General features: G+C 41.2%; 1 protein-coding gene across 11 annotated transcripts in view; it reads left to right on the forward strand.

Annotated features, from left to right (window-relative positions):
• The window catches only part of Zfp148 (zinc finger protein 148), a 123,129-nt gene that overhangs the window by 72,662 nt on the left and 25,331 nt on the right, over window positions 1-25,136 (forward strand). For 5 of the 11 annotated variants that reach the window (NM_011749.4, XM_030249100.1, XM_006522104.4 and 2 more), the window contains exons 5-7: window positions 3,440-3,565; window positions 13,419-13,542; window positions 14,664-14,747. In NM_011749.4, the coding sequence (NP_035879.1) occupies window positions 3,440-3,565; window positions 13,419-13,542; window positions 14,664-14,747 (334 nt within the window). Of the gene's footprint in view, window positions 1-3,439; window positions 3,584-13,418; window positions 13,543-14,663; window positions 14,748-25,136 lie in introns of all 11 variants that reach the window. The other 6 variants (XM_006522098.4, XM_011245888.2, XM_006522100.4 and 3 more) reach the window with 2 other exon arrangements.

A 25,136-nucleotide genomic window follows, 5' to 3' on the forward strand; every position in this document is an offset into this window, starting at 1 on the left:
TTTGCCCCACTCCAGTTCTTTTTGTAAAAACCTTTTTGTTGCAGTGATGGGGGGGGGGCATAGCTGAGCTTAGTTTGTGTTTAGATGAACTGTGTACTTGAGACTTGAGCATAATTAGATTGTTTCATTATAGTAGCAAATGTTTTTGGACCATTCTAAAACTATGATTTACTGTCTGCCTGGGTTTGTACATGTGTTTGTACATGTTACATGTGTGCCTCATATTTAAAAGATCGTATTAATATGATCAATTTCCATGTATGTGTAAGGAAAACTGTATTTTTAAAATTGTGCGCTCATGAAGAGCTGTTGCCTGTAGAACTTACTTATGAGTCAGCTTTAACTGTGTATTAAAGAGTTCCCGTGTTTTCTGTTTTGGGATTTTTTGGAGACATGATCTCTGTTCAGTCCTGGCTGCTCTAGAACTCACAGAGATCCTCCTGCCTCTGCTCCTCCAAAACTGGGATATAGTTGCATGTGTGTGTGTGTTTTACCCCCATTATAAACAACATCAAAGTGTCAGAATTGCATTTTGGAGCCTCTGTGAAATTGAGCAATTCCACAGCTGCCTTATCTCTCTTTGCTGTGTGCCCAGCCTCAGTCTGATACAGTTATTAGTCAAGCAGTCCTGTGCTTGTTGTCACCTGTCTTCCAGCCGCATCTCTGAGATGCTATGAATCTTTGTACCATAATTTTTGTAGTGTTTTGAAAATGTAGTCACACTAACTGTTGTTTGGGGCACAAGCCTTAGCTTCAGTGTCCCTAACAAATGAGACCCAGTTTCCGCTCACAGTACCACCTGACAGCAGTAGTGGGGAGCACAGAAAGGGAAGCTGGGCTGAGAAGAGGACTCGAGTCCACGGGTAGGGTCCTGACGTGAGATTTAGGTTTAAACACAGAGCAAGAGTGTAACTTCCGTAGCTAGCAATCCTGGTCAGAGCACACCCCCTTGACAGGCATTTGACTGTCTTTGTCTGGGCTTTAGTCTGTCCTGAGGTGGCCTGTTAATTTGTTGAAATCTGTGTGAAATCCCTTCCCAGGAGACAGTTCCTTCCTTGGCTGGCACTTTGGGCTTTGGCCATCCCCTCCCTAGGGAAACAGCAATTCCTTGAGGCCCAGTGTTTGACTGGCCTGGTAGGCAGTTAGAGGCACTTTGTTCTTGTCAGGGCACTTAAATCTTTAGCACTCTGTGTTTACTTAGATGGTTTTCAGGGGGCTCTGGTGTTATTTTTAACAAAATTACAGAATTTTTTGTATTCATTTAATGATAAGTTTAAAAGGTTGCACTGAGGAGGTTGACTGATGACCCCCAGTCCGATGAGAATTAACTGTATCATCAGTGTCCTTAGAACCTCGGTGTTTTAAAGATAGGCAGCTCTGGAACCCAGATTTGAAGATGGGATAACAGTGTTGTTGACATTGAATGCATCCTGGACTCTGTTTCTCTAATTATTGTATAGTAAGCATTATGTCTTAAGTAAAGCCTTATACAACTTTATAATTATACCTTTGGTAGTGATTTGTTGAAAAGGCTAGGAAATGTGAAAAAAAAAAGAAAACTATATTGAACATAAATGAAAAATATATTGTTTCTATTATTTGATTGAATTTTCTCTTGATATGATCAGTTTTTAGAATTTTGTGGTTTTCTTGATCTTAAAAAAAAAAAAAGGACATCAAAATGTCTAAATATAGTTCCCAATACTGTATTGAGCTTTGCTGGAACCTAGCCTTTCTTGTGCCTTAGTATTAGACCCTTAATTGCTTGTGGCAAGGGAACCGATGCTGCTTACCTCACTGCTCGCTCTTAGGTCTTACCCCTTTCCAAGACACCACTAATCATTTTTTTCTCTACTTCAACAAAGTTTCTCAGTTTCATATACTCCGTTTTTGTTTTTCCACCTCCTATTGATTATTTTTAGCATTTTGTGTACGTGGTGTATGTGTTCAGTCACTCTGAAAACATTATGGAGGTTCAGCAAAGAGAAGAGTACACTTTTGAGGTGGGTGGTTACAAAAGACTTTGTCCCGCACACAGGTCCAGTAAGCTGAGCCTTGCTTTTAGAGAGGTTTAGGTTTACAGGAATTGGGGTGTTTGCAGGGTGGGGCAGCAGCAAGAGGTAATTAGCAGCCCTGAGTGAGCAGTCCTGTCACATGGGTGGTGGACGTTGTCTTAGCTCTGGTAGATCTTGCAGAAGTCTCTTGCTTACCAGGATGGGTGTTTATCAGAATAGGGTTGCTTCTGCTCCAGGGAACTCTGCCTTGTGAGGATATGCTGTTCTGGGTATCCAAGGTGACGCCAGAGGAAAGGCCAAGGACAATGATTTATCTATGCCATCAACCATTCAGGAGATGAGATAGATTATACAGACACTCCTGGAGAGGGAAGAAGGCAACCCAAGGTAAAGGAGACAGACATAACCAAAGTAGCAAAGCCGGGCTTTTATCCTAAATTTAGTCACCTTGAAGCCCAAGGGAACAGTCAGCTCGTTTGTTTGTTTGTTTGTTTGTTTGTTTGTTTGTTTTTTAAACAAAAGCAGTTTCTAAGTGCCTGTTACAATTCTCCCCTGTATATGAATATTCTCAACCTTGAGAAAACTAGAGGATCAGCTAATCTAGCCTTATAGATTTCCTGGCTAGTGATGAAATAGTATATGTGAAAGGGGCAGGATCTAAGGTCAGAGGCATATAAAACAGAGCAGGATGTTTATACCTAAAAGTAGAAGTGCCCCTATAGAGCAGAGTCAAAGAACATGGAGGAAATTCTCTTGGGAGTCGCAATTGTCACAAGCATCATGTGTGTGAAATCTAGTGAAAGGAAATTAGTGTCAGGTAACCATGTGTAAGATTCATTTCCTCCTAACTTCCTGGCTATAGTTACTCTTGGAAGGGCATACACAAGTGTCTTGGTTTTTGTTACTGATTTTAAGACAAGGTTTTTGTATGCAGTCTGGATTGGCTTCAACCTCATGATCCCCTCCCCCACCTTCTGCCTCCCCGTGTTGGAGATACAGGGAAATGTTACCATATCATTTCAATTCTGACAACTACCCCATCCCGCATACACACCGTTTGTCTCTGAACAGTTCTCTCGCATCTGGCTCACTGTCCTGTGCTTTGATTTGATTCATCCCTCATCACCACAATGGAATTTATCCTGGTTGGTTTGATCTGGTTTCCATGTGTAGGGAGAAAGAACAGATGCCAAGGACTTAACTACTAGTCAAAGCTTTTTGGCTAATTTCAAACAATTAAAGAAGTATAGAATGAATATACAGAACTTTCTTGGAGTCCATCCTCAGGCTTAATTCTCTCTGTCCTATGGGCAATGTCCTAGCATCCCAAAAAATACTCTCAGGTTATCTTGTTAGTTGTACTTCTGCAGAATACACATTGGACTTTATGCATTTCTAAAATCAGCTTTGTTTTTTTTAAACAGATAAGTGTAAAGCAGGAAATTACTTTTACTGATGTATCTGAGCAACTGATGAGAGACAAAAAACAAGTCAGAGAGCCAGTAGACTTACAGAAAAAGAAGAAGCGGAAACAACGCTCTCCTGCAAAAGTAAGAGACTGTGCTAAGGTGTGGTCGCTAACCTTTCATTTTAACTGTTGGGTTATCCTGTGGGCAGAACCTCTTTCAACCTTAATCCAGATCTAGAGGTCTTAATGTGGATCAGTAGTTGGTGTGCTGTGCCCACTTCTGTAGGAGGAAGTAGAGAAGAGAGATGCATACCTGTGTGGATGTGGTGGGCCATAGCTTACAATCTCTCTCTCTTCCCCACCCCTCCCTCCCTCTCTCTCTCCTCCCTCCCCTACCTCATCTGTATTACCCCTTCCTTTTTTTCCCTAAAAATGAATTTTCGTCTTTCCATGTCTCCCTTATACTTATAAACTAACAAGATAATGTATGATCCTTGCTTATTGTTCATATTTTAATACAAGTGTTGATGTTTCATGAAAGTTTACGGTGCTCATCAGAGACACCTTTAATAGACTGTACGCTCCCTGAGGGCAGAGGCCTCATCTTACCACAGCTGTATCAAGAACCTGAAGTGGGAGGCTGAATGGACACATGATTGGTGCTGTTTGAGACTGTCCTCTTTTGTGTTTTCCCTTGCAGTGGCAGTGTCCTGCTGTTGTGTAGTATGAAGCAGTGGGAATTCATCTTCATAGTTATTTCCCCCATGTTTTACCTTGTGTAGTAAAGACGCCATCCTTTCCCTCATCCTTTATTAGCAAGGTCCCAGCCGAAACTCGTCTTGAACTTGAGGTGTAGCCAAGGATGACTGTGCTTTTGATTCTCCAGCCTCTGTGTCTTAAGTGCTAGGATTGCACAGGAGTGTGCCACCGTGCATAGTTTATACAGGCCTGGAGACTGAATAAAGGGTTTTATGCATGCTAGACGAGTGCTTTGCATTCTGAGCCACGTCTTCAGTTCCCCCTTTAAGTATATTATATATGCCTCCCTCCCTCTTTGTGACAAGTTCTTGCTATGATCTAGGTTAGGCTGACCTTGAACTTGAAGCCTTTCTACCTCCATCTCCTGATTGCTAGGATTATAGGCATGCACTACCTTGCTAATTAAGTAACAGGATCTTTTTGGAGGCTACTTAATTGTAGTTTTTATTTAAAATCATAATCATTATCTATCTTGTACACTTGATAGTGTGGCAAGAGCAGCTAGTAGTACTGGCTTGCAAGAGCAGACTGCTAACATTTCAGCAGACTAGGAAATCCTCCTGTTCCTCTCGTTCCCCATTGTTAGACACCCCTTGCTACTGTCTAAGGGATACAGAACATATGCCTACGGGATTCTATTATATAAAATAAGTGAGTTATATTTTTGATTCTCTGCCATATATATATTCCCTTTCTGTCTACAAAATTTAGTAGATTTGTATAAATGTAATTTCCTGATTTTTCAACTTGTAAAGTGTACTTAACCCATTTTTGTACTTAAAGTTAATAATAGTTTTGTTTTTATAGTGCTAGAGATCACACACACACACACACACACACACACACACACATACACACACTCACACATGCACATACACACAAGCCCTTACTCATTCTAGACAAGCATTATATCATTGAGCCATATCCTCAACTCTAAAAAGTGTTTAAGCATTTTTATTAACCGTGTAATAAATTACCTTGGCAAGATCATGTTATAATTAATGATCGTTTTGCTGAACATTGCTGTGTTGTTGTATTCTTTTCATTTCCTTTGTAAGGCGATGCTATATGTGTATCGGTGCTGTCTGTTTCTGGAATCAGGGGTGTACTCTTGATTTCCAGAGCTGTCGTGCAGGTTATGTTTTTGACTGAGTGCCTGTGACTGGGCTGCTGCACTCCTAAGAAAGAGCCCAGAGGGTCATGCAGGCCTTCTGGAGCCACCACAAGAGCCACACTGGAGCTGGAATGCACGTGGGGGCATACTAAATTCATCTTTCTCATTTGTTTCACATTTTGTGTTTCACATTTTATGGAATATACCTGCCCCCCCCTCCACACACATACATTTTTTTTTAATTTTACTGTTTTTCTCAATGACTAATATGATGTTTTTATTGTTATTACCCTTTACATTAACATTTGTCAGAGTCACTTCAGGGTTTATGAAAAATTAACTTCCAAAATTGTAGTGATGGTTGATTGTGCTACTTTGTGCTCCCTGCTTACATATGAGAAATCTGTTTTAAGATTTTAGGTTTTATTTACTTATTTATTTTTATTGTATATATATTTTGTCTATGTGTATATACCATGTTCATGCCTAGTGTCTGTCTCCACCAGAAGACACTTTAGATCCCTTGGAACAGGAGTGACAGGTGGCTGTGACCACTCACAACTGAACCCAGGTGCTCAGGAAGAGCAGCAAATGTTCCTAGCCTGAGCCAGCTCTGCAGACTCTGCTCAAAACATGTGCTGCTATTATTTCGCTAGATATTTTATTGCCCTGTTTTACTGGTGCTATTCTGTAAGTTATTATTTTTTTTAAGGTTGATTTATTTTGTGTATGTATGTGAATCAAGTGCAAGCCTGGTGTCTGAGGAAGTCAGAAGAGGGCACTGGCTCACCTGAAACTGTGAGCCAGCCTGTGGTGCTGAGAACCAGACTCAGGTCCTTGAGTGCTGAGCCATCTTTTCAGCACCTGTTTTTACTATTTTTAAATTATGTGTTTGTTTGCATATGAATGCTGGTGCTCTTGGAGGACATTAAAGGGCATTGGATTCCCTGCTTCTAGAGTTCCAGCTGGTGGTCAGCTGCCTGACATGGGTACTGGGAATCAGACCCAGGCCCTCTGCAAGAACAGTGCATGCTTCTAACCACTTAACTCACCAGCCTGCCTCTGAAATTCTCACTGAAGTCTAGATGATTAGTGTCCTGTAGAAGATGACTGGAGTCTTGTCTAAGTCAGTTTTTTGAGGATGTCTAATTTAAAAGCATCGCTACGGTAATTTGTCCCAATTATTGTAGTGGCCGAATGAGAGGAGTTCCAGGCCGAATGAATGGAAGGACTGTTTCTTAGAACAATAAAGTACAGAGCAGACACAAATGAAAATAACAAAAATAGTTACTTTAAAAATTGTTAAAATTGTTCCCAGCAGGGTATGGTGGTGTATTCCTCTAATCTCAGCACTTGGGAGGCAGAAACAAGTAGATCTCTTGTTTGTCAAAGCCAACCTGATGTACAGAGTGAATTCCAGAACAACCAGAGTTATACAGTGGACTTTTTGTTGTTGTTGTTTTGTTTTTAAGATTTATTTTATTTACATGAATATACTTAGCTTTCTTCAGATACACCAGAAGAGGACATCAGATCCCATTACAGATGGCTGTGAGCCACCATGTGGTTGCTGGGAATCGAACTCAGGACCTCTGGAAGAGCAGTTAATGCTCTTAACACTCTATCCCTGAGAGACCCAGTCTTAAAAAAAGAATAAGAAAGCCGGGCAATGGTGGCGCACGCCTTTAATCCCAGTACTTGGGAGGCAGAGGCAGGAGGATTTCTGAGTTCAAGGCCAGCCTGGTCTACAAAGTGAGCTCCAGGACAGCCAGGGCTATACAGAGAAACAGCAACAAAAACCTATACAAATTGTTCTTGCATGTTACAGAGTGGACAGAGAAAAGTGTGACTAGTTTTAACATTGATCTTAAGTTCCCCAGATGAGTGGTTTCTTATGTCTGAAATGTTAGGACTTTAGGCATAAGCTGGGTTCTGTTACACCTCCTCAGATATGTGTTAGTGCCATATTCAGATATTTCATTGAAGTAACTTATTCTGCCATTTTCATCGAAGATAAGTTTATCTGGATTTATAGTTTATAAACCAATGTGTTGATTGAGGGTTTTCTTTTTCAGTTTTAAGTTTCTCAGAATTCTAGGTGTAATATATGTTATGACAGTGTATAAGACTTTGGGGAAAGTTGTCAGAGAGTGGAAGGTTTAGGAATAATACGTAGTAGATGGGTGTGAGAACTAGAATTCAATATCTTTGGAAGGCTACTCTTTGCAAAGACATTTTTCAAACCTTAGTCTTTGCCCACTATCAGTGTCTTTCCTATATGCTGCTGTGTCGGATGAGATCTATATAGGAAATGCAGCTGACATACTGTGATGGAACTGTGTTGAGCACATCAGAACTCATGTCATGCTAACCAGGTCACCGTCACAGTCGGGAGGACCGCAATGTTAGCCATGGTAGTGAGGAGTACCACATTGCTCTGCCAGCATCAGCTGCTGACAGACACTTCAGAATCTTTGTCATCTTAAAGTAGGCAAGGATGCTTTGTCACTGAGTTGGGGGTATTATCTAGGTTAAGGTATTTTCTCTATTGTGAAAGAATCTACTTATGAAAATAGAGGAAAATTGTAGACGCTTGTTTCTTTCAAATGCCAAATTTCTCCTTTGGGTGAGGGAGAAAACCCTAGAGCTTCATGCATGCAAGAAAAACACTGTACTGTTAAACTCTATACCCCCAGCCCAAAGATTATTTCATTTTAATCAAAGTAGTCCACTTAGCCATAAATCACCTTTTGCTGTCTTTGTGCTGATGTTATAAACCCTTAAAAGTCATATGTCTTGTAAAACAGCCCCATGAGAGGACTGTTCTTTCCCCTCACTGTGGTGACGACAGCATAGACTTGGAAGCGTTCTCTCAACTGCTGGTGATTGCTTCACTGTCTCATTCCTTAAGGACAGGCCACTCACTCTTACATCACTGTGCCTGTGAGCTACTCAGCATCACTGTTTTGCCTCTTTAAATCTGTCTTTGTTCTGTATTACAGATAGCTAAAGTTGTTAGAAGCCTGTGATGCCTGTGTGAATGTAGTACAGTCTCGGTGTATTTATGTCAGTGGTTGTACCCCTGCCCCCATGCCCTGTGTTAGTTGTAATCACGTAGTATAAACAATTTCTAGGTTTTTCGTGCCATTTAGTACTCCACTGAGAAAGAGCAGTGTGGTTTTAGTTACTTCTATTCTGCAGTATGGAATTTAACAAAGTTTGTCATTTAACAAAGAACTTGAGTACCTGATCTCTTGACTAGAGCTAAAGAAAGGACATGGATTATTATTAGAGCCCTTTAGGAGATGTGAATACAGGCTAGTTGTTCAGAAATGTGCTGGGCTCTTGAAGAAGACCATATTCCACACACCGATTATGAACTCCATGGTTATCTCCCAGCAGTTAGTATGCATCATTGGCCGTAGAAAGCAGCTGAGATTAAGACAGGGTGATTTTTAAATGAGGAAGAAACATTTCTGAAACAGCAGCAAGTGGATGTCATACTCTCTTCTCCATGTTGCCTTGGCTTGTGGAAGAACTAACTACCTTTGAAGATGAAAATAGGAAATCAAACATAATGCTAATGAGAACATGAGGGAAGAAAGTAGAACATTAGAAAAAGAGTATACTAGTAATTCATTTATCTGGATTTACCAGAATATGGCTGTATTATGGGGAAATTGTTTTCTATAGAACTGAACCTTTAAAAAGATTCTGATGCTGAGAAAAATCATCTCTTAGAAACTATCACCACATCTTTAAATCCAGGAAGCATGCAAGGACCTTTCTAAAACTATCAGTCACAGGCTAATGAGATGGCTCAGTGGGTAAAGGCACTTGCCGCCAAGTCTGACTGTCTTGAGTTTGATTCAGGACACACATGGTAGAAGGAGGGAACTGCCACCTGCAAGTTGTTCTCTGTCACACGCATATGCACTGCACTCACACTCACATAAGGCCAGTGTGCTGAATATGAGTTGTGTTCCATTCTTTTGACACAGTGAGTTTCATATTCTGCCACTGTTAAAGCTTGCCACTTAAACATGAAATTTGCTAATTAGTAAAATGTAGCAGAGACTGAAGAGATTGTGACTATGAGGGACTAGTTCCGCATAGTGTGGTCACATGACTCTTAACTCTGCGTGGCCTTGCTATACCTTTGGGGTTGGTTCCTTTAGAGAAGGAAGAAAATCTCATAACCGACCTGAGAGGTTTTAAATCAGTGCCTCTCAACGTTCCTAATGCTGTGACCCTTAATACAGTTCCTCGTGTGTAGTGACCCCCGTACCATAAAATTATTTCATAACTGTAATTTTGCTACTGTTATGAATTATAATGCAGATATCTGATATGCAGGATATCTGATACATTAGTTACCCCTGTAAAGGATTGTTTGACCCCCAAAGAGGTCATTACCCACAGGTTGATTCTAAATCATTTCCTCTGAATTCTCTTGAGTTTGAGTGGCTTAAATGTTGATAAAAGTTTATGTTAAGTTAAGGTATTAAATATCCGTAGTCTGTTAGATTAAAATGCTAACAGCTGTGTTTGTCTTTTGGGAAGAACCTTTTCTAATGGAGGAGTGTCAGTGATCCTGGAGGGAGTTCTTGCAATTGAAGAAGCAGAATTTAGCCTTTACTTAGCACAAAGACATGTGTTATGAGGGCCATCCTCATTCCTGACATCTCTCCCGCTATCTGCGTGAGTGCGTGCGTGCAAAACTCTACATGTGACACTACCTAGGACAAATTTATCTCAAACAAAAAAACACAAAATGAACTATAAGATTAGGGATATAGAATTGCTAGGGAATTCCATTTGATACCAGTTTTTCTTTCTGTAAATTTAGTTTAACACGATTAATCAAATATAAAATGAGTTGGATATTTAAATTATTGCTAATTTGTTCACTTGGTAATAGGAGAGCCTGACTGTTGGGTCTTTATTTAAAATGTCCTGTTTCTGCTGAAGTAGCAGGGCAAGAAGAAACTAAAGCTCCCAGAGCTGCTTGGCTCTCCTAGAGTTGGGCTTGGAGGAGCATACCTGTAATTCCAGTTTTGGGGACCATGACTCTGGCCTGTAGAGTCAGAGTCTTTCTTCAAAACAAAATCCCCAACCAAAATTAAAAAGAGCTGTCTCCCACGTCCTAAACATGAACCTGCAGCCCATTGTGCTGTAATGGTGATCATATGTTGAGTAGGAGGGAAAGCAAAGCAAAAATAGTTTTTGGTACTAATATTGCAAGTAAGGCTGCTAATCTTCAGAGCAAATGTCTCAAACCATTGGATCATAATTTGAGAAGATCCTAACGGTTATAAACAAGAGTAGGTCAAGTGCCGAAGAAGACAGTTTGTCCAGAATTAATATGCTGCAGCCACCATGCCTGAGCTTTGTCTTAGAATGCTCACCTCTCTGTGGTAGCTGGTCCACGGGGGATATAAAGGCCAAAACATGGAGAAATACATTTTTCGCAAAGCCTTTTTGTTTAAGTGGTAAGTTGTGGGGGCTATTTGGTATGGATAGCAGGAAGCTATCTATCTCAGGAATAGTTACAAAATCCCCACTGTGCCCTAGATTCCAAGCCTGGACATTGGAGTTAGAGCAGTGGACGACACAGGCAAGTTCAAGTGAGTGCATTGCAAACAGATTGCAAACTGGAAAAGCCACTGACTGTTTGCTTGTGGCAAGATGGCTTTTACTTTGTCCGTAAACAAAGATATTATTATACCGGCCTAACAGAGGAAAAGAAAATTAAATTTAAAATTTCTAAGAACTTGGTATTTCTGCTTGAACTTATAAATACGCTGGATCTTATGTTTGCCCATAAGATGAGTAGTATCCCTCTCATCCATGTGATTCTACCTTTTATGAAGAATGAATGAAGACAGCAAGACTTCAGTGCAGTAAACAGTATCTGTCCAGGAAGGGCTTTGTACATCAGGATTACATCCGCGTCACAGTTATGCCTGACAAAACCTTTCCTTGCAGTTGCTGTGCTGCAGAAAGCCAGTGAACTGCCATAGCTTTTGGCACTCATTTTTATCAAAGTATGTGAAAAGAGGAAAGCCTGGTATTATTGTCTTACTTATGATATATAATACTTAGTTAGCATCATTCTGTTTTGCATATTTTGAATTCTATTTTAAGAGGGTTTGTGTATTTTCTTTTGTACAGTGTTAACTTGCATTATTATTAAGTGACTTGGAGGAAGTGAAAAAAATTTTAAACTTGACTGGCCAGAAATCAAACTTTTATTCTTACTGACTGTTCAGGAAACTGTGACACCCACTTCCATTCTCCTGCCAAATGTGTCCCTTCTATGTCTTGGGTGCATAGACTTGAAGCATTGTTGACCATGTTGGCAATTTGCCCAGAACCCAGAAACCCTGTATAATTTGCATACTAATTATCATTGATTTGCATTCAGTATAGGGTGAACTGTCTTTCTGAATTTAAAGTAAAAAGATACACTAAAGATTAAAGCTATTTCTCCTTCCCGACTTGTCTCTTGTAGGTTGAAGAAGCTATGCTTTATAGGCCCGAGTCACTTCCCATGGTCTTCTGTAGATCTTATGTTGGTCAGTCTCTTGGCTTTCTTTCCTTCTCTTTCTTTTTTTGTTTTGTGTGTGTGAAGAGAAGTGTTAAGATAGGGTCTCCATCGCCCTGGCTGTCCTGGAACTCCCAGTGTAGACCAGGCTAGCCTTGGCCGCACAGAGATCTACCTGCCTCTACTTCTCTCGTGCTGGGTTAGTGTACCACCATCCTCAACTTGCTTTCTATGTGCTTTTTGCCTTCAAAGTTGTTTCCCACTTCCTGGCTAGATGCCTCCTGACCTGATCCTGCTTTCTTTCCCTCTCCTTGCCTTCAAGTTCTTGCTGTGTAGTCCAGGCTGCCCTTGGACTCTCTATCCCCCTGCTCCAGACTCCTGTTCTCCACTACACCTGACATCCTCTTAGAATTTTCTATGCTCCTTCACATCAGGTTTTTGTCATCTTTTTCTTTCCTCGGTAATGTTAAAGGGATCGTGTGTCTGACAGACAGGAGGTGGTTAAATGCTGCATGCTGAGTAAGTTGTTGGTAAGTTAGAATTCATGAGGCTGAAGGTGCGCTTACACTGCTAACTGTCCAGACCTGACTCACAACATTCTTAATTTAAGACCCTCTCGATAGAAGAGGTGTTGCCTTTCCTCCCGTCTTCCTTCCCCATTCTTACAATAGTTGCACAGTATCCATCCTTACAGACCCTAGACTGAGACAGAGTCCAGGTTCAGTTGCATTATTGGAGAACTTCATTTTCTCTTTTATAAAATATAAGAAAATAACAGCAGTAAACTCTTATCTGACTAAGAAAAATTTTCAGTCTGTAAAATGTATGCACACCTTTTATTTGCTCAGCTCCTCATCCATCACAGCCAAGGTATGAATCCTTTTGAAGTAGTTATTAAACATACAGATGCAAGTATACTTATACCTATGTGGATATATATGTGATGTGTATACACATACACACAAAAGGATACTATGTATCCAGATAGACACTGTCCGTCTGTCTGTCTGTCTGTCTATCTATCTATCTATCTATTTATCTATCTATCCCCCCCTCTCTCTAGATGTATAGTGTCCTTTTCAATTGAAAAAAATATATACTGGGTTCTGAACCTTTTTGAGTTGAACAAATCCTGATTTTTTTTCCATTTAAGTAGATAGAATTTCTCAATTCATTAACAGTCACATAAAATTAAGTTAAATTGGTTTTCTGTGCTTTAGCAGTTCTCATTAATTGATTGATACTGAACTTTTCTCCCTGCATATATGAGAATTTGAAATTGAAGATTAAACTGTACTTCTAGCAGCCCTTTATGGGAACACGCAGGAACTCTGGTAGTAGAGACGCCATTACACAGGGGGTGGAAGAGTGCTTCCAAGGTTTTTACTATGGACTTTACCCAGTCTAAGTCAAATTGTGCTTTCCTACTTTAAAGGTACCACTCTCTTAATAGCCTTTTCCAGATTATTTCTGAAAAAAAATTTTTTTACAACCTCTTGCTTATGTTGTCCTTTTAAAATGTAGTATTTACATTTTAAAAACTTTGTTTTTTGCCTTTATTTTTTTTTAAACTAGATCCTTACAATAAATGAGGATGGATCACTTGGTTTGAAAACCCCTAAATCTCACGTTTGTGAGCACTGCAATGCTGCCTTTAGAACGAACTATCACTTACAGAGGCATGTCTTCATTCATACAGGTATTGAATTAAAATGGGCTTGTGGCCATTAAAATTATTATCATTGTTGTTTTCACCTTCGTATAAATGTCATCTAATCTTAAGACCATAGCTTACTTGGCATTGTCAGTCAAAATCTGTAGCCAGGCTATCAGGAGGAAACCGAGAAAGACTTTAAATGAGAGGACAATTGATTAATGCAGATATATCCATCTAATAGTGTTAATTGGGTATTCACTTGCCTTAAAGTTCTCTTTTTCAACGAGAGAAAATGCTTACGGATGTAGTAAGAGCCTGTTGGATTCATTTTTCTGTGTATGAACAGCACAGACAGTGTTTGGAAATCAGATATTAGAAATGGTAGCTAACAAAAGTAGAAGTTAAAAATCGTGAAATTGTTGAAAATAGAGCTAAAGGCTGATCACACACCTTTAGAACGGCAAGCTAGAAATATAAATGACTTGGTGGGTAAAGGAGATGTGTTGAAGTAGAAAATGCAGTGATAGCCAGAAGCCGATAGAGAAAGGATTTAAAGAGACCTCAGGGTAGAGAGACCGTGGCTGTAGTCTGTGGAACAGAGGTGAGGACTCCTGTAAGCTTCAAGCCCAGTGGGTGAGGAAGCACTTCAGACTTGAGACTGCCCTCGTAGGGTGTGGTGGGAGGACGGAGGAAGGTGCCAAGGAGCAGTGCAGCATGGAAGCACAGCTTCCCCTGGGCAGACCACAGCACTGGGGATTGAATTCGGTCTCCAGCAGAGACAGACTGCTTCCAAGGACAGAGGTAAAAGGGCAGAGGGGGATGGTTAGCCACTGAGAACAGGATGTGCATGCCTTCAGATAGGGAACACCAGGACTCTGGACAGTGCTTCCTTAGCTCGTATATCTTTTAAGTTTTGTTTTCTTTCTTATTAAAATGATATAAATGAAATTTTATTTTTTGTGTGATTGTGAAAATGTGAAACTTTAAATCCCGTGGGAAATTTTTGAGGGAAAGTATAACTGTTAATGAAAAATGTTTTTTAAAATCATGTGGTGTTTTAGAATTTCCCCAAATTTGGACTTCTAAGACATATATCCTCAGAAGTATGACTTAAAGTGTTGTCTTATTCATTAACTAATATATGGATGTCAAATTATTTTAAGGCGAAAAACCGTTTCAATGTAGTCAATGTGACATGCGTTTCATACAGAAGTACCTGCTTCAGAGACACGAGAAGATCCATACCGGTGAGTGCTGTGTCCTGCCTAACTAAGCTCATGGTCACCACCACAGGTGGAGGGAGGGAGGGAGGGAGGGAGTCTAAAAAGGCACACTGCTTAAGACTATCAGTCTCTTAATTGTAGTTAAATCCAGGTTTTAATGAATTACAACAAATTATTTTGAAATAGTTCCATAATAATATAAATTACATATTTTGAGTAACAAAGAAGGAAACTTTCCTGAAATAGCTGTGTAAGCTAAGTAAAATGATCATTCCCACTTATAAGGAGCAGTAGCATCCTTCATGTCTCTTTGTTACATGGCGCACTGTATCAAGGAAGACGCTGCCTGTGTCTCCATCCAGGGTTAATGATTTGGAAGTTCACTAAAGTGATCTATATGTTAAATTTTTTAATCTCATTTTAAAGCAAGTATCTCAAATTTTCTAAGTGACTTTGATTTAATAGACTATTGACTTTTCTTCTTTGATATTTCTAAGCATTGTAAGAAGACGTTTCTTTGAAATTAATTTACAGTGTTCAGGAGGTGAGGTGTGTGTGTGTGTGTGTGTGTGTGTGTGTGTGTTTTAGATTTTGTTGGAATTAAGAATGGTGATGAGTGCTAACAGTGACAATGCCAGCCCTGCGAGTTATTAGGGCCTTGTTACGTCCCTGTCCCAGAGTTATTTCGATGTGGTCTTATGGTATGTGCAGGATCTGTGGAACGGGATCCTTGGACACACTAATAGATAGCAGCCCTTTTTAATCAAAAGCTTTCCTGTGTCATGTTTGGTTTTATTTTGAGACAGGTCTTAACTCTAGCTAAAATGGCCTGGAACTCTGTCTTTATGCCTCAGTCTGCTGAGTGCTGCTATCATCGGCATGAGCCGCTATGCTCGGCTGAAACATTTATCACTTTAATATATGGTGGAAGAAAAAAATCATGTGGCTTTTATGTGACTTGATAGTTAACTTGAAATTTCAGTGCAATAATAAAAATGTTAGGTCCAAGGTGAAAAGAGTTGAATATTTTCATGTGTTTATTAGATTTTGATGATTTGTTCATTTAACAAAAACTTAGTGGCTGACCCTTCAATGTTTTTCAGTTGCTAGGAGTACACAGAGACTATTTTGGAGATAAGAGACATATGGATAAGCATCATGTAATTAAGTGTTGTAGACTTCTTGAGAATTACCCCAGAGAAAGCCTCTGCAAAGCGGCCTGAGGCAAAGTTATAAGTCTGTGTGTGACTGGATGGGTGAGCGTGATCTGAGAAAGTGAGACATAATGCTTGTCCTTTTGTCACTCTGACATTGCACTGTGGTGAACTCTGAATGCCCTGGCCACAGTCTTGTAATAGTTCTATCCTGGTTTCATTCCTGACAAAACAACACGGGGCACGCATTTGTTCTAGCTCTCAGTTCCAGGCTGCAGTCTGTCACAGACAAGTCAAGGCTCATACATGCATGCATGCTGGTTCAGTGCACTCTCCTCCAGGCCCAAACCACGTGCTTCTCACTTCTAGGCTATGAATGTAACTAAGAAAATCACCCATAGACCTGCTCACAGACCAACCTGATCTAGACAGTGTCTCACTGAGACTCCCAGGTGATTCTCAAATGTTCCGTTGACTCTTAAAGCAAAGTCACACTTTCTGATTGGGTTTAAGTGAAGTGTGATGAGTAGTTTATTGAGAACTTACTAAAGAAATACCAGGTACTGTTGTTTAGTCCTCCCATTAGTTTTGAAAGGCAGGAGGTATTACTGTCCTCAGGATATATTAGGCAACAGAGAGAAGATGAGAATTTCTTTAACTTCTACAATGTAGTAAATGAAGTTGCACAGACTCCAGTTCAAGTCTCTGTCACTCTAGAGACCAAGATACAGCCACTGAGCAAAATGAGACACAAAATAGCTATATAACTTTTGGCTCTTTGAATTTTTCTTCCTGTCACTAAGCCAGTCAGTTTTGGCTTAGCTTCTCTGTGTGTTAGTAACATCTGCAATGAGTAGAAAGCAGAGGCCAACATTCTCATGTTACAGAAAACAGCCTTGAAGACATACTGACTCCAGAGGAGTCATAACAAGGCAAAGACACTCTCAGAGTCAGTGTCTCCTCCCCCTCCCTCTCCCTCTCCCTCTCCCTCTCCCTCTCCCTCTCCCTCTCCCTCTCCCTCTCCCTCTCCCTCCCCCTCCCCCTCCCCCTCCCCCTCCCCCTCCCTCTTGTGTATGCATGTGGGGAGGGGGAATTTTAATAACAGTTTAATCCAAAGGAATTGAAATTTAAATGTTATAAGGCCAGTAATTTTCAAACTCCCACCCACCCATCCTGTGATAGCAAGCTTACTTTTTTGAAACTAATTTTTAAATAAAATCCAGCACTGAGATTACCAGACATCAAGGCCTGACCTTGGTCCCCAGTACTAACAATAAAAAAAGCAAAAGATGCCAGGCCGAGATGGCACACACCTTTAATCCCATCACTCAGGAGGAGAGGCAGGCAGATCTTTGAATTTCAGGACAGCCAAGGCTACACAGAGAAACCATGTTTCAAAACAGACAAAAAAATGAATAAACCTTAAAAAAAAAAACTCAGAGAAAATCCTAGGGTCAATACCTAGCACTACAAATACAAGGAGTTCCCCACCCCTGTACTCTAACAACCGGTTCTCTAACTCCCAGGACACATTTGTGCCCTGCAGTTGGATATAGCTCTGGCAGTACTTGAGCTGGAATCCAATCCCACAAGGGCCTGAGCAAGACTCTCCTCTCCTCAGACGCTGCATTAAGTCCTCTCATCTGTACTTCTGACCAGTTGTAAGCTGAGGGTTCCCATGACCCCCTACTTCAGTCTTACGATTCACAGAACTCAGAAAAGCCCTTTACTTGTATTTACAACGTTGCTGTAAAGGATGTGGATGAACAGCCAGATATGAAGTGAGTCTGGAAGGGTCCTCCACTTCCTGGAACATGGATGTGTTGCCCACCAGAGGCCTCTGAGTGTTATGCATGCAGGGGCTTTAAGGAGGTTGCTTGAGATTGGGGAGAGTGTGGTGAGAATTGAAGGCTAATCAAGGCCTGATGTTCTTGTGAATAGCATCGCCTTGAACCTCCCTATGATCCCACCAAAAGTCAGCTCAGTAAAACAGAAGAGGCTTCTGGGCTGGAAATGCCCAGGAGTTGAAGCGCTCTGTCTGCTGCAGGACAGAAGACACTTAGCACTACCATAGCTGAGGAGGGGACAGGGGTTTCAGGCACTGTCAGGAAGCAGGGTCAAAAACCCTAAGAATGGCATGAAAAACATTGAGTAATTCCAGTCCCTCAGGAAAATACAAGGATTTTAGGAGCTGTTTATCAGAACCTAGAGGCAGAGACCAACCTTTACATTATATCAGTATTGCTGGTGGTGTTTCAAGAAGTTAGTCCCAAATTTATAGTGACTGAAAAATGATCTGTCTGGAACATAGGCAAGAATATTTTTAAATCTAGTCACATAGTTTACATGAACCAACGCCATATTGAGTTAAATATCATTGAGACATTCTTCTTTAAGACTATTTTCAAAAAATGGAGGAAATATTTTGATCTAACCTGAAATGAGTCCATCAACTTTTGTTGTAACTAATGGTGGGAGAAATATCTACATGGAACAGAAAATAGTGTTTGGGCAATAAAAGTCATTTAAAGTGAGGCTTTTCACTGTTGCCCGTGAGTGCTGCCTTGTGAAGTACTTGGAAACACTGTGTATCACTGGAGTAGGATGTCAGCAGCGGGATCTACTTGCTCTAGATAGACTTGGCCATCACTGCCTGGGAGCCTGACTTTTTCTGCTGTGTAGAACGTTGATGTTTTAGAAGTGGTGAAGTTTTAGTGGGAGGTTTCCATGCATGTGTGTACATGTGCGTGCCTACTATGGTGGCACTCAGGAGGAAAGCCCTCAGGAGGGTCTTTTTCTCCTGCCATGCAGATTCTAGGTCTGGAATTCAGGACCGCAGCCTTGACAGCAAGCACCTTTACAACAAAGCCCAGTCTCTGACCATGATCTGATGAGCATGGAGTCAGGGCGAAATGTGTTTCTGGATAAAGTAAACCACACTCAGTTGTTATTAATGAACATTGTAGGATGGTTTTGGAAATTAGCGTTTGCTTAAGATTAAAAATGTTTCTTAATACATCCAACTTAGTGTTACAGGGGGAACTACTTTTGTGGCAAATTTACTTCAGTGGCAGCTGTTGAGTCCCCAAGTACAGCTTTAACCACTGCCGCACTGTTACATGGGGGGAGACTCGCCTCGAATCTGGCTGTTCATCCACATCCTTTACAGCCACGTTGTAAATACAAGTAAAGGGCTTTTCTGAGTTCTGTGAATCGTAAGACTGAAGTAGGGGGTCATGGGAACCCTCAGCTTACAACTGGTCAGAAGTACAGATGAGAGGACTTAATGCAGCGTCTGAGGAGAGGAGAGTCTTGCTCAGGCCCTTGTGGGATTGGATTCCAGCTCAAGTTATGTTAGCTTCTGGACAGTGATCCAAAGGAAATGTCTGTGTTTCTGAATCCACTTAAATGATTAACCTCACCCAATCTTTTATATTGGCAATTAGTAGTATATAATGTAAAAGTATTAAAAGTCCAGAGAGCAGGAATTTATTGCAATTTTACAAATTCCTTTCAGTTTTCATGGGTTGATACCAGTACTTTGTGATAAGCTTCCATAAAGATGGAAAACATAAAAATCACATTAGTGTTTTGTTGTTGTTTGTTTTTATTACTTTAAAAAAAATTATTAGATATTTTCCTCATTCACGCTTTAAATGCTATCCCCTTTCCCGGTTCCCCCTCCCCCTGCTCACCAACCCACCCACTCCCACTTCCCGGCCCTGGTACTCCCCTACGCTGGGGCATAGAACCTTCACAGGCCCAAGGGCCCCTCTTCCCATTGATGACTGACTAGGCCATCCCCTGCTGCATATGTAGCTAGAGCCATGAGTTATACCATGTGTTTTCTTTCATTGGTGGTTTAGTCTCTGGGAGCTCTGGAGGTACTGGTTAGTTCATATTGTTGTTCCTCCTATGGAACTGCAAACCCCTTCAGATCCTTGGGTACTTTCTCTAGCTCCTTCATTGGGGACCCTGTGCTCTGTCCAATGGGTGGCTGTGAATATTCACCTCTGTATTTGTGAGGCACTGGCAGAGCCTCTCAGGAGACAGCTATATCAGCAAGCTCTTGTTGGCATCCGCAATAGTGTCTGGGTTTGGTGGTTGTATATGGGATGGATTCCCCAGGTGGGGCAGTCTCTGGATGGTCATTCCTTCAGTCTCTGCTCCACATGTTGTCTCTGTAACTCCTTCCATGGGTGTTTTGTTCCCCTTTCTAAGAGGATTGAAGTATCCACACTTTGGTCTTCCTTCTTCTTGAGTTTCATGTGTTTTATGAATTGTATCTTGGGTATTCCAAGTTACTTTCTCATACATGGTTTCTCTGTGTAGACCAGGCTATCCTCAAACTCAACCATCTGCCTGCTTCAGCCTGCCAAGTGCTGGGATTAAAGTCATACGCTACTGCTACCACTGTGCAGCTAAAAACTGCACTGATTATTAGCATTGTCATTTAAAATAGCCTTTAAGGAAGCACTCTTCAGCACTAACTTATCATTGAGTTTTTTTATTATTATTACTTCCTACCATAAAAAGAGAATCCCAGTCTTTTCATATTATGGTTTGAACTTTATTAATAAAAGCTTTGTAGAAGTTTATCTTTTTATATTTGTATCATACAGCAACTTTGATTACTTCTTGGAGCACTAAGTCTAATATATTTACTGTCTAATATATTTTATAGGATATGCTATCTTAGTTCTCCCCTTACTCTCTCAGTTCTTAGGCCTCTATTTTGTTGACATTCCTGTCATTCGTTCGTTTGTTCGTTCATTCATTCATTCATTCATTTTATTAAGATAGTGTCTCATTATATACCCCAAGCTGGCCTGAAACTATGTAGACTGGGCTGGCTTTGAACTCAAGAGGTCCACCTGCTTCTGTCTTATAAATGTTGGCGTATCAAAGGTGTATGCCTTTACAACTGGGCTCTCTCATTTATTCGATTGCAGGCATGGTCCCTCCTTACAGGGATGGTTACCAGACCCCGGTGTCTGTGATTTCTATTTCGTTGCTGTAAGACCTGCCATGCTTGCTCACACTGTTAGGACCTGGATTTTAAGATTCCCTTTTCTCTGCAAGGACCCAGGATTCAGTCATTCTACCTCTTCTCTAAACTACTGTTTGTTGCTGTGACTAAACACTAACCAAAGCAGCGTAAGTGAGAAGAGGGCATATTTCAGCGTTTAGAGTACAGTCCACTATCAAGGGAGCCAGAGCAGGAACTCAAGGCAGAAACTGAAGTAGAGCCCGCGGAGGAAGAACGTTGCTTACTGGCTGGCTTGCTCTGACTTCCTCATTTATCTCTCTTACACAGCTTGTGCCTACCTGTCCAGTTGTGACACAATCCACAGTGGACTGAGATTTCTGCATAAATTAGCAGTTAATAAGATGCTCCGCTGACAGGACCACAAGCCTGTCTGATAGAAATGTCTCAGTGCATGTTCCCTGGTCTCATGCTGAGACAAGTTTCCTTGTCGGGTTGAGAAATTAAGTTAATTGTGATGTTCCACTTTGTCAGTTTTGGCACACAAACCTCTTCTTAAAACTATAACCTTTCCTTTCTTGTTTTCAAAATCTCCTATTAATATCTTAATATAAGATACTTTTTTAAAGTCCCAGTCTTTAAGAGAATTTCATATGCAGCTAGAGACACGAGCTCCGGGGTACTGGTTAGTTCATATTGTTGTTCCACCCATAGGGTTTCAGACCCCTTCAGCTCCTTGGGTGCTTTCTCTAGCTCCTCCATTGGGGGCCCTGTGTTCCATCCAATAGATGACTGTGAGCATCCACTTCTGTATTTGCCAGGCACTGGCATAGCCTCACACGAGACAGCTATATCAGGGTCCTTTCAGCAAAATCTTGCTGACATGTGCAATAGAGTCTGCGTTTGGTGGCTAATTATGGGATGGATCCCTGGGTGGTAGTCTCTGGACGGTCCATCCTTTCGTCTTAGCTCCAAACTTTGTCTCTGTAACTCCTTCCATGGGTATTTTGTTCCCTATTCTAGGGAGGAATGAAGTATCCATATGTTGGTCTTCCTTCTTCTTGATTTTCTTGTGTTTTGCAAATTGTATCTTGGGTATTCTAAGTTTCTGGGCTAATATCCACGTATCAGTGAGTGCATATCAAGTGACTTCTTTTGTGATTGGGTAACCTCACTCAGGATGATGCTCTCCAGGTCTATCCATTTGCCCAAGAATTTCATAAATTCATTGTTTTTAATAGCTGAGTAGTACTCCATTGTGTAAATGTACCACATTTTCTGTATCCATTCAGGTACATCTGAGTTCTTTCCAGCTTCTGGCTATTATGAATAAGGCTGCTATGAACATAGTGGAGCATGTGTCCATATTACCAGTTGGAACATCTTCTGGGTATTTGCCCAGGAGAGGTATTGCGGGATCCTCCGGTAGTACTATGTCCGATTTTCCAAGGAGCCAGTGATATATTTTCTTATTTTAGGAGAGAAGAACTGGATCACAGTTAAATTCAGATCAAAGCAAAACTAAAACTGAACTGTGTAAATGGTTAATGTTTGACATCTGGGACTCACTCATGATCATCTGGATCCCAAAGGGCTTGAGTATTCCACTTCTCCAGCTCTGCTGTCCTTGGCACGCTAGCTTCTTGGGTAGGCTCGGCCTTGTTCCACTCCATACATGGTGCTCTTGCAGTCAGTTATCCCGTGGTTCTACATCTTCAGTCTGTAGGGATCTCCTTCTGGACTCTTTTACCAGTGACTTCTCTTGGCATTTCTTCTGGCCATGCCACATGATGGCAGTCGTCAGCTTCTCCATGATCCCTTCAGGACTGTAGCTTTCATGCAGCCAGAACCGGTTCTGTATGTGATACTCTGCTCTAGTCCCATATGGACCACAGCTTCTCTATTTGACCTCAAGGAACACTTCCCAGAAGAGTTTGCTTCAATGAGGCTGTCTCAGTAATCACAGCTGACTCTTGAGCTCCACCTAGCCAGCATCCATTGTCCCAGGGAGAGCAGGTTCCATGTTGATGATGAGACTGCATTGCTGGATCTGCTCTCTTCTGATTCTTCAGCCCTATTAACCAAAAACCAGGTTCTTTGGGTTTGGTTTTTTTGTTTTTTGTTTTCTTTTCTTTTCCTTTTTGGTTTTTCAAGGCAGGGTTTTTCTGTGTATCCTCTCACTCTGTAGGTCAGGCTGGCCTTGAACTCAACAAAGATATGCCTGCCTCTGCCTCCCAAGTGCTAGGGTTAAAGGCATGTTCTACCACTGCCTGGAAGAAACCAGGTTTTTTATTCAAAATCCGACACAAATGGCCTGATAACCTTTGCCCCTTCTAACAGTTTAAGCCTTGCCTTCTTTGTCTGCCTCTCAAGCCGTCTTTAGCTCACACAGAACATCCCATAGAGCTCTGAGCTCTTGTTGGCTTCTCCATATCAAGAGTTCTCAGAAGCCAGGCGTGGTGGCGCACACCTTTAATCCCAGCACTCAGGAGGCAGAGGCAGGCAGATTTCTGAGTTCAAGGCCGGCCTGTTCTACAAAGTGAGTTCCAGGACAGCCAGGGCTACACAGAGAAACCCTGTCTGGGAAAAAAAAAAAAAAAGAGTTCTCAGAGCTCACAGCCATCCTGTGAAACATGGCCAGGCCCTCCCTTCACTGTACCCTGCTGTCCAGGTCTAGCTGTTGAAGTGTGCATTTCTGTTTCTGGGATTAAACACTGACCACAGGCAGCTTGAGGAGAGAAGGGTTTATTTGCTTATAGGTCACTGAGGGGAAGCTCCTGGCAGCAGGAAATGAAGCAGAGACCAGGGAGGTAAGCTGCTTCCTCCTTACAGAGCCCACCTACCTAGGTGTAGCCCCATCCACAGTGGACTAGGTTTTTCTATATTAACCAGCAATTTAAAAAATGCACCACAGGCCAAGCTGACTGAAGCAGGTTTCCAGGTGTCAGGTTCACAGCTGAAGCTGACTGTGACAGCCCCCTTTCATCATTTCTACAAATCTTTGGTCTACTTGATCTAAATTCTGTCAGTTATAGCTACTCCCTTGCTTATATCATGTCCCTTGCCCTTTACATTTTAAATTTATTTTGTATGTATATTAGTGTTTTACCTGTAAATGTCTTTTTACCACTTGCATGTATGGTGAATGCGAAGGCCAGAGGAGAGCATCAGGTTCCCTGGAATTGGACTTATAGATGGTGTGAGCCTACATGTAGATGCTATGGATTGAACCCAGGTCCTGTGGAAGAACAGCCAGTGTTTTTAACTGCTGAGCCCTCTGTCCAGCCCCAACCATTGTCTTGTCTTTATCAGACTTTCTTTTTTGTAGCTAGAGTACCAGGGATTGAACTGAATGCCCTGTGTCCTAGACAAGTTCTACTGAGGGCTACATTCTTAGTCTTTCCCTGCCACCCTCACCCTCATAGTACTTATCTGACTGTACTTTATTTTATTTAAGTATAATTGTATATTTCTGCTCCTTTGGCTATTGGAATAAAAAAAAGCTATGCCAAATTAGAGTCAACTTACTGGTATTTTGTTTATATTTTTATTTCTTTTGTAAGAGGGCAAGAGTGGTATGTGCATGCTGTTGTTCATGTGAAAGTCAGAAGACAACTTGTATGAGTTGTATTCTTTCATCATGAGGGTGAAATTTAGGTTGTCAGACTTGACAGTAAACACCTTTGCCCACTAAGCCATCTTTCTGGCCCCATGAATTAGGATCATTTAACAATAGGTTCTGAGTATCTACTGTGAATGGCTTCTTTAGTTTACTTATCTAGAATGGGTCTGTAGTTTTATAACACATTGAAACTCTCTCTCTGTGTGTGTGTGTGTGTGTGTGTGTGTGTGTGTGTGTGTGTGTGTGTGTGTGTGTGTTTGTATTTGAGACAGGGTCTTACTGTCTAGTTCTGGCAATCATTAGAAGTCACTGTGTTACCAGGCCAACCTCAAACTCAACAGAGATTTGCCTGCCTCTGCCTCTCAGGTGCTGAGATCAATTTGTAGACCACCAAGCCTGGCTGTGTGTGGTTCTTTTACAGGAAAGACTTACTGCCTTTTTTACCCAAACAAGTTTTCAGTCTTTGTCCTTTCTATAAAACATAGCAATTCGGCTTCCCTTCTCACTTGTGGTTGATTGCCTACTTGCTGTGTATGGCCAAGGTTGGATTACTCAGACATTGAGATTTTAAATTCTTAGCACTGGGTGTATTCATCCATGTGTTAGAAGTCCTTTGGTGGAAGGTGAGATAATCACCTTCCTTTGAATGA

This window comes from Mus musculus, chromosome 16, assembly GCF_000001635.26.
Source record: "Mus musculus strain C57BL/6J chromosome 16, GRCm38.p6 C57BL/6J".
In the NCBI taxonomy this organism is placed as follows: Eukaryota; Metazoa; Chordata; class Mammalia; order Rodentia; family Muridae; genus Mus; species Mus musculus.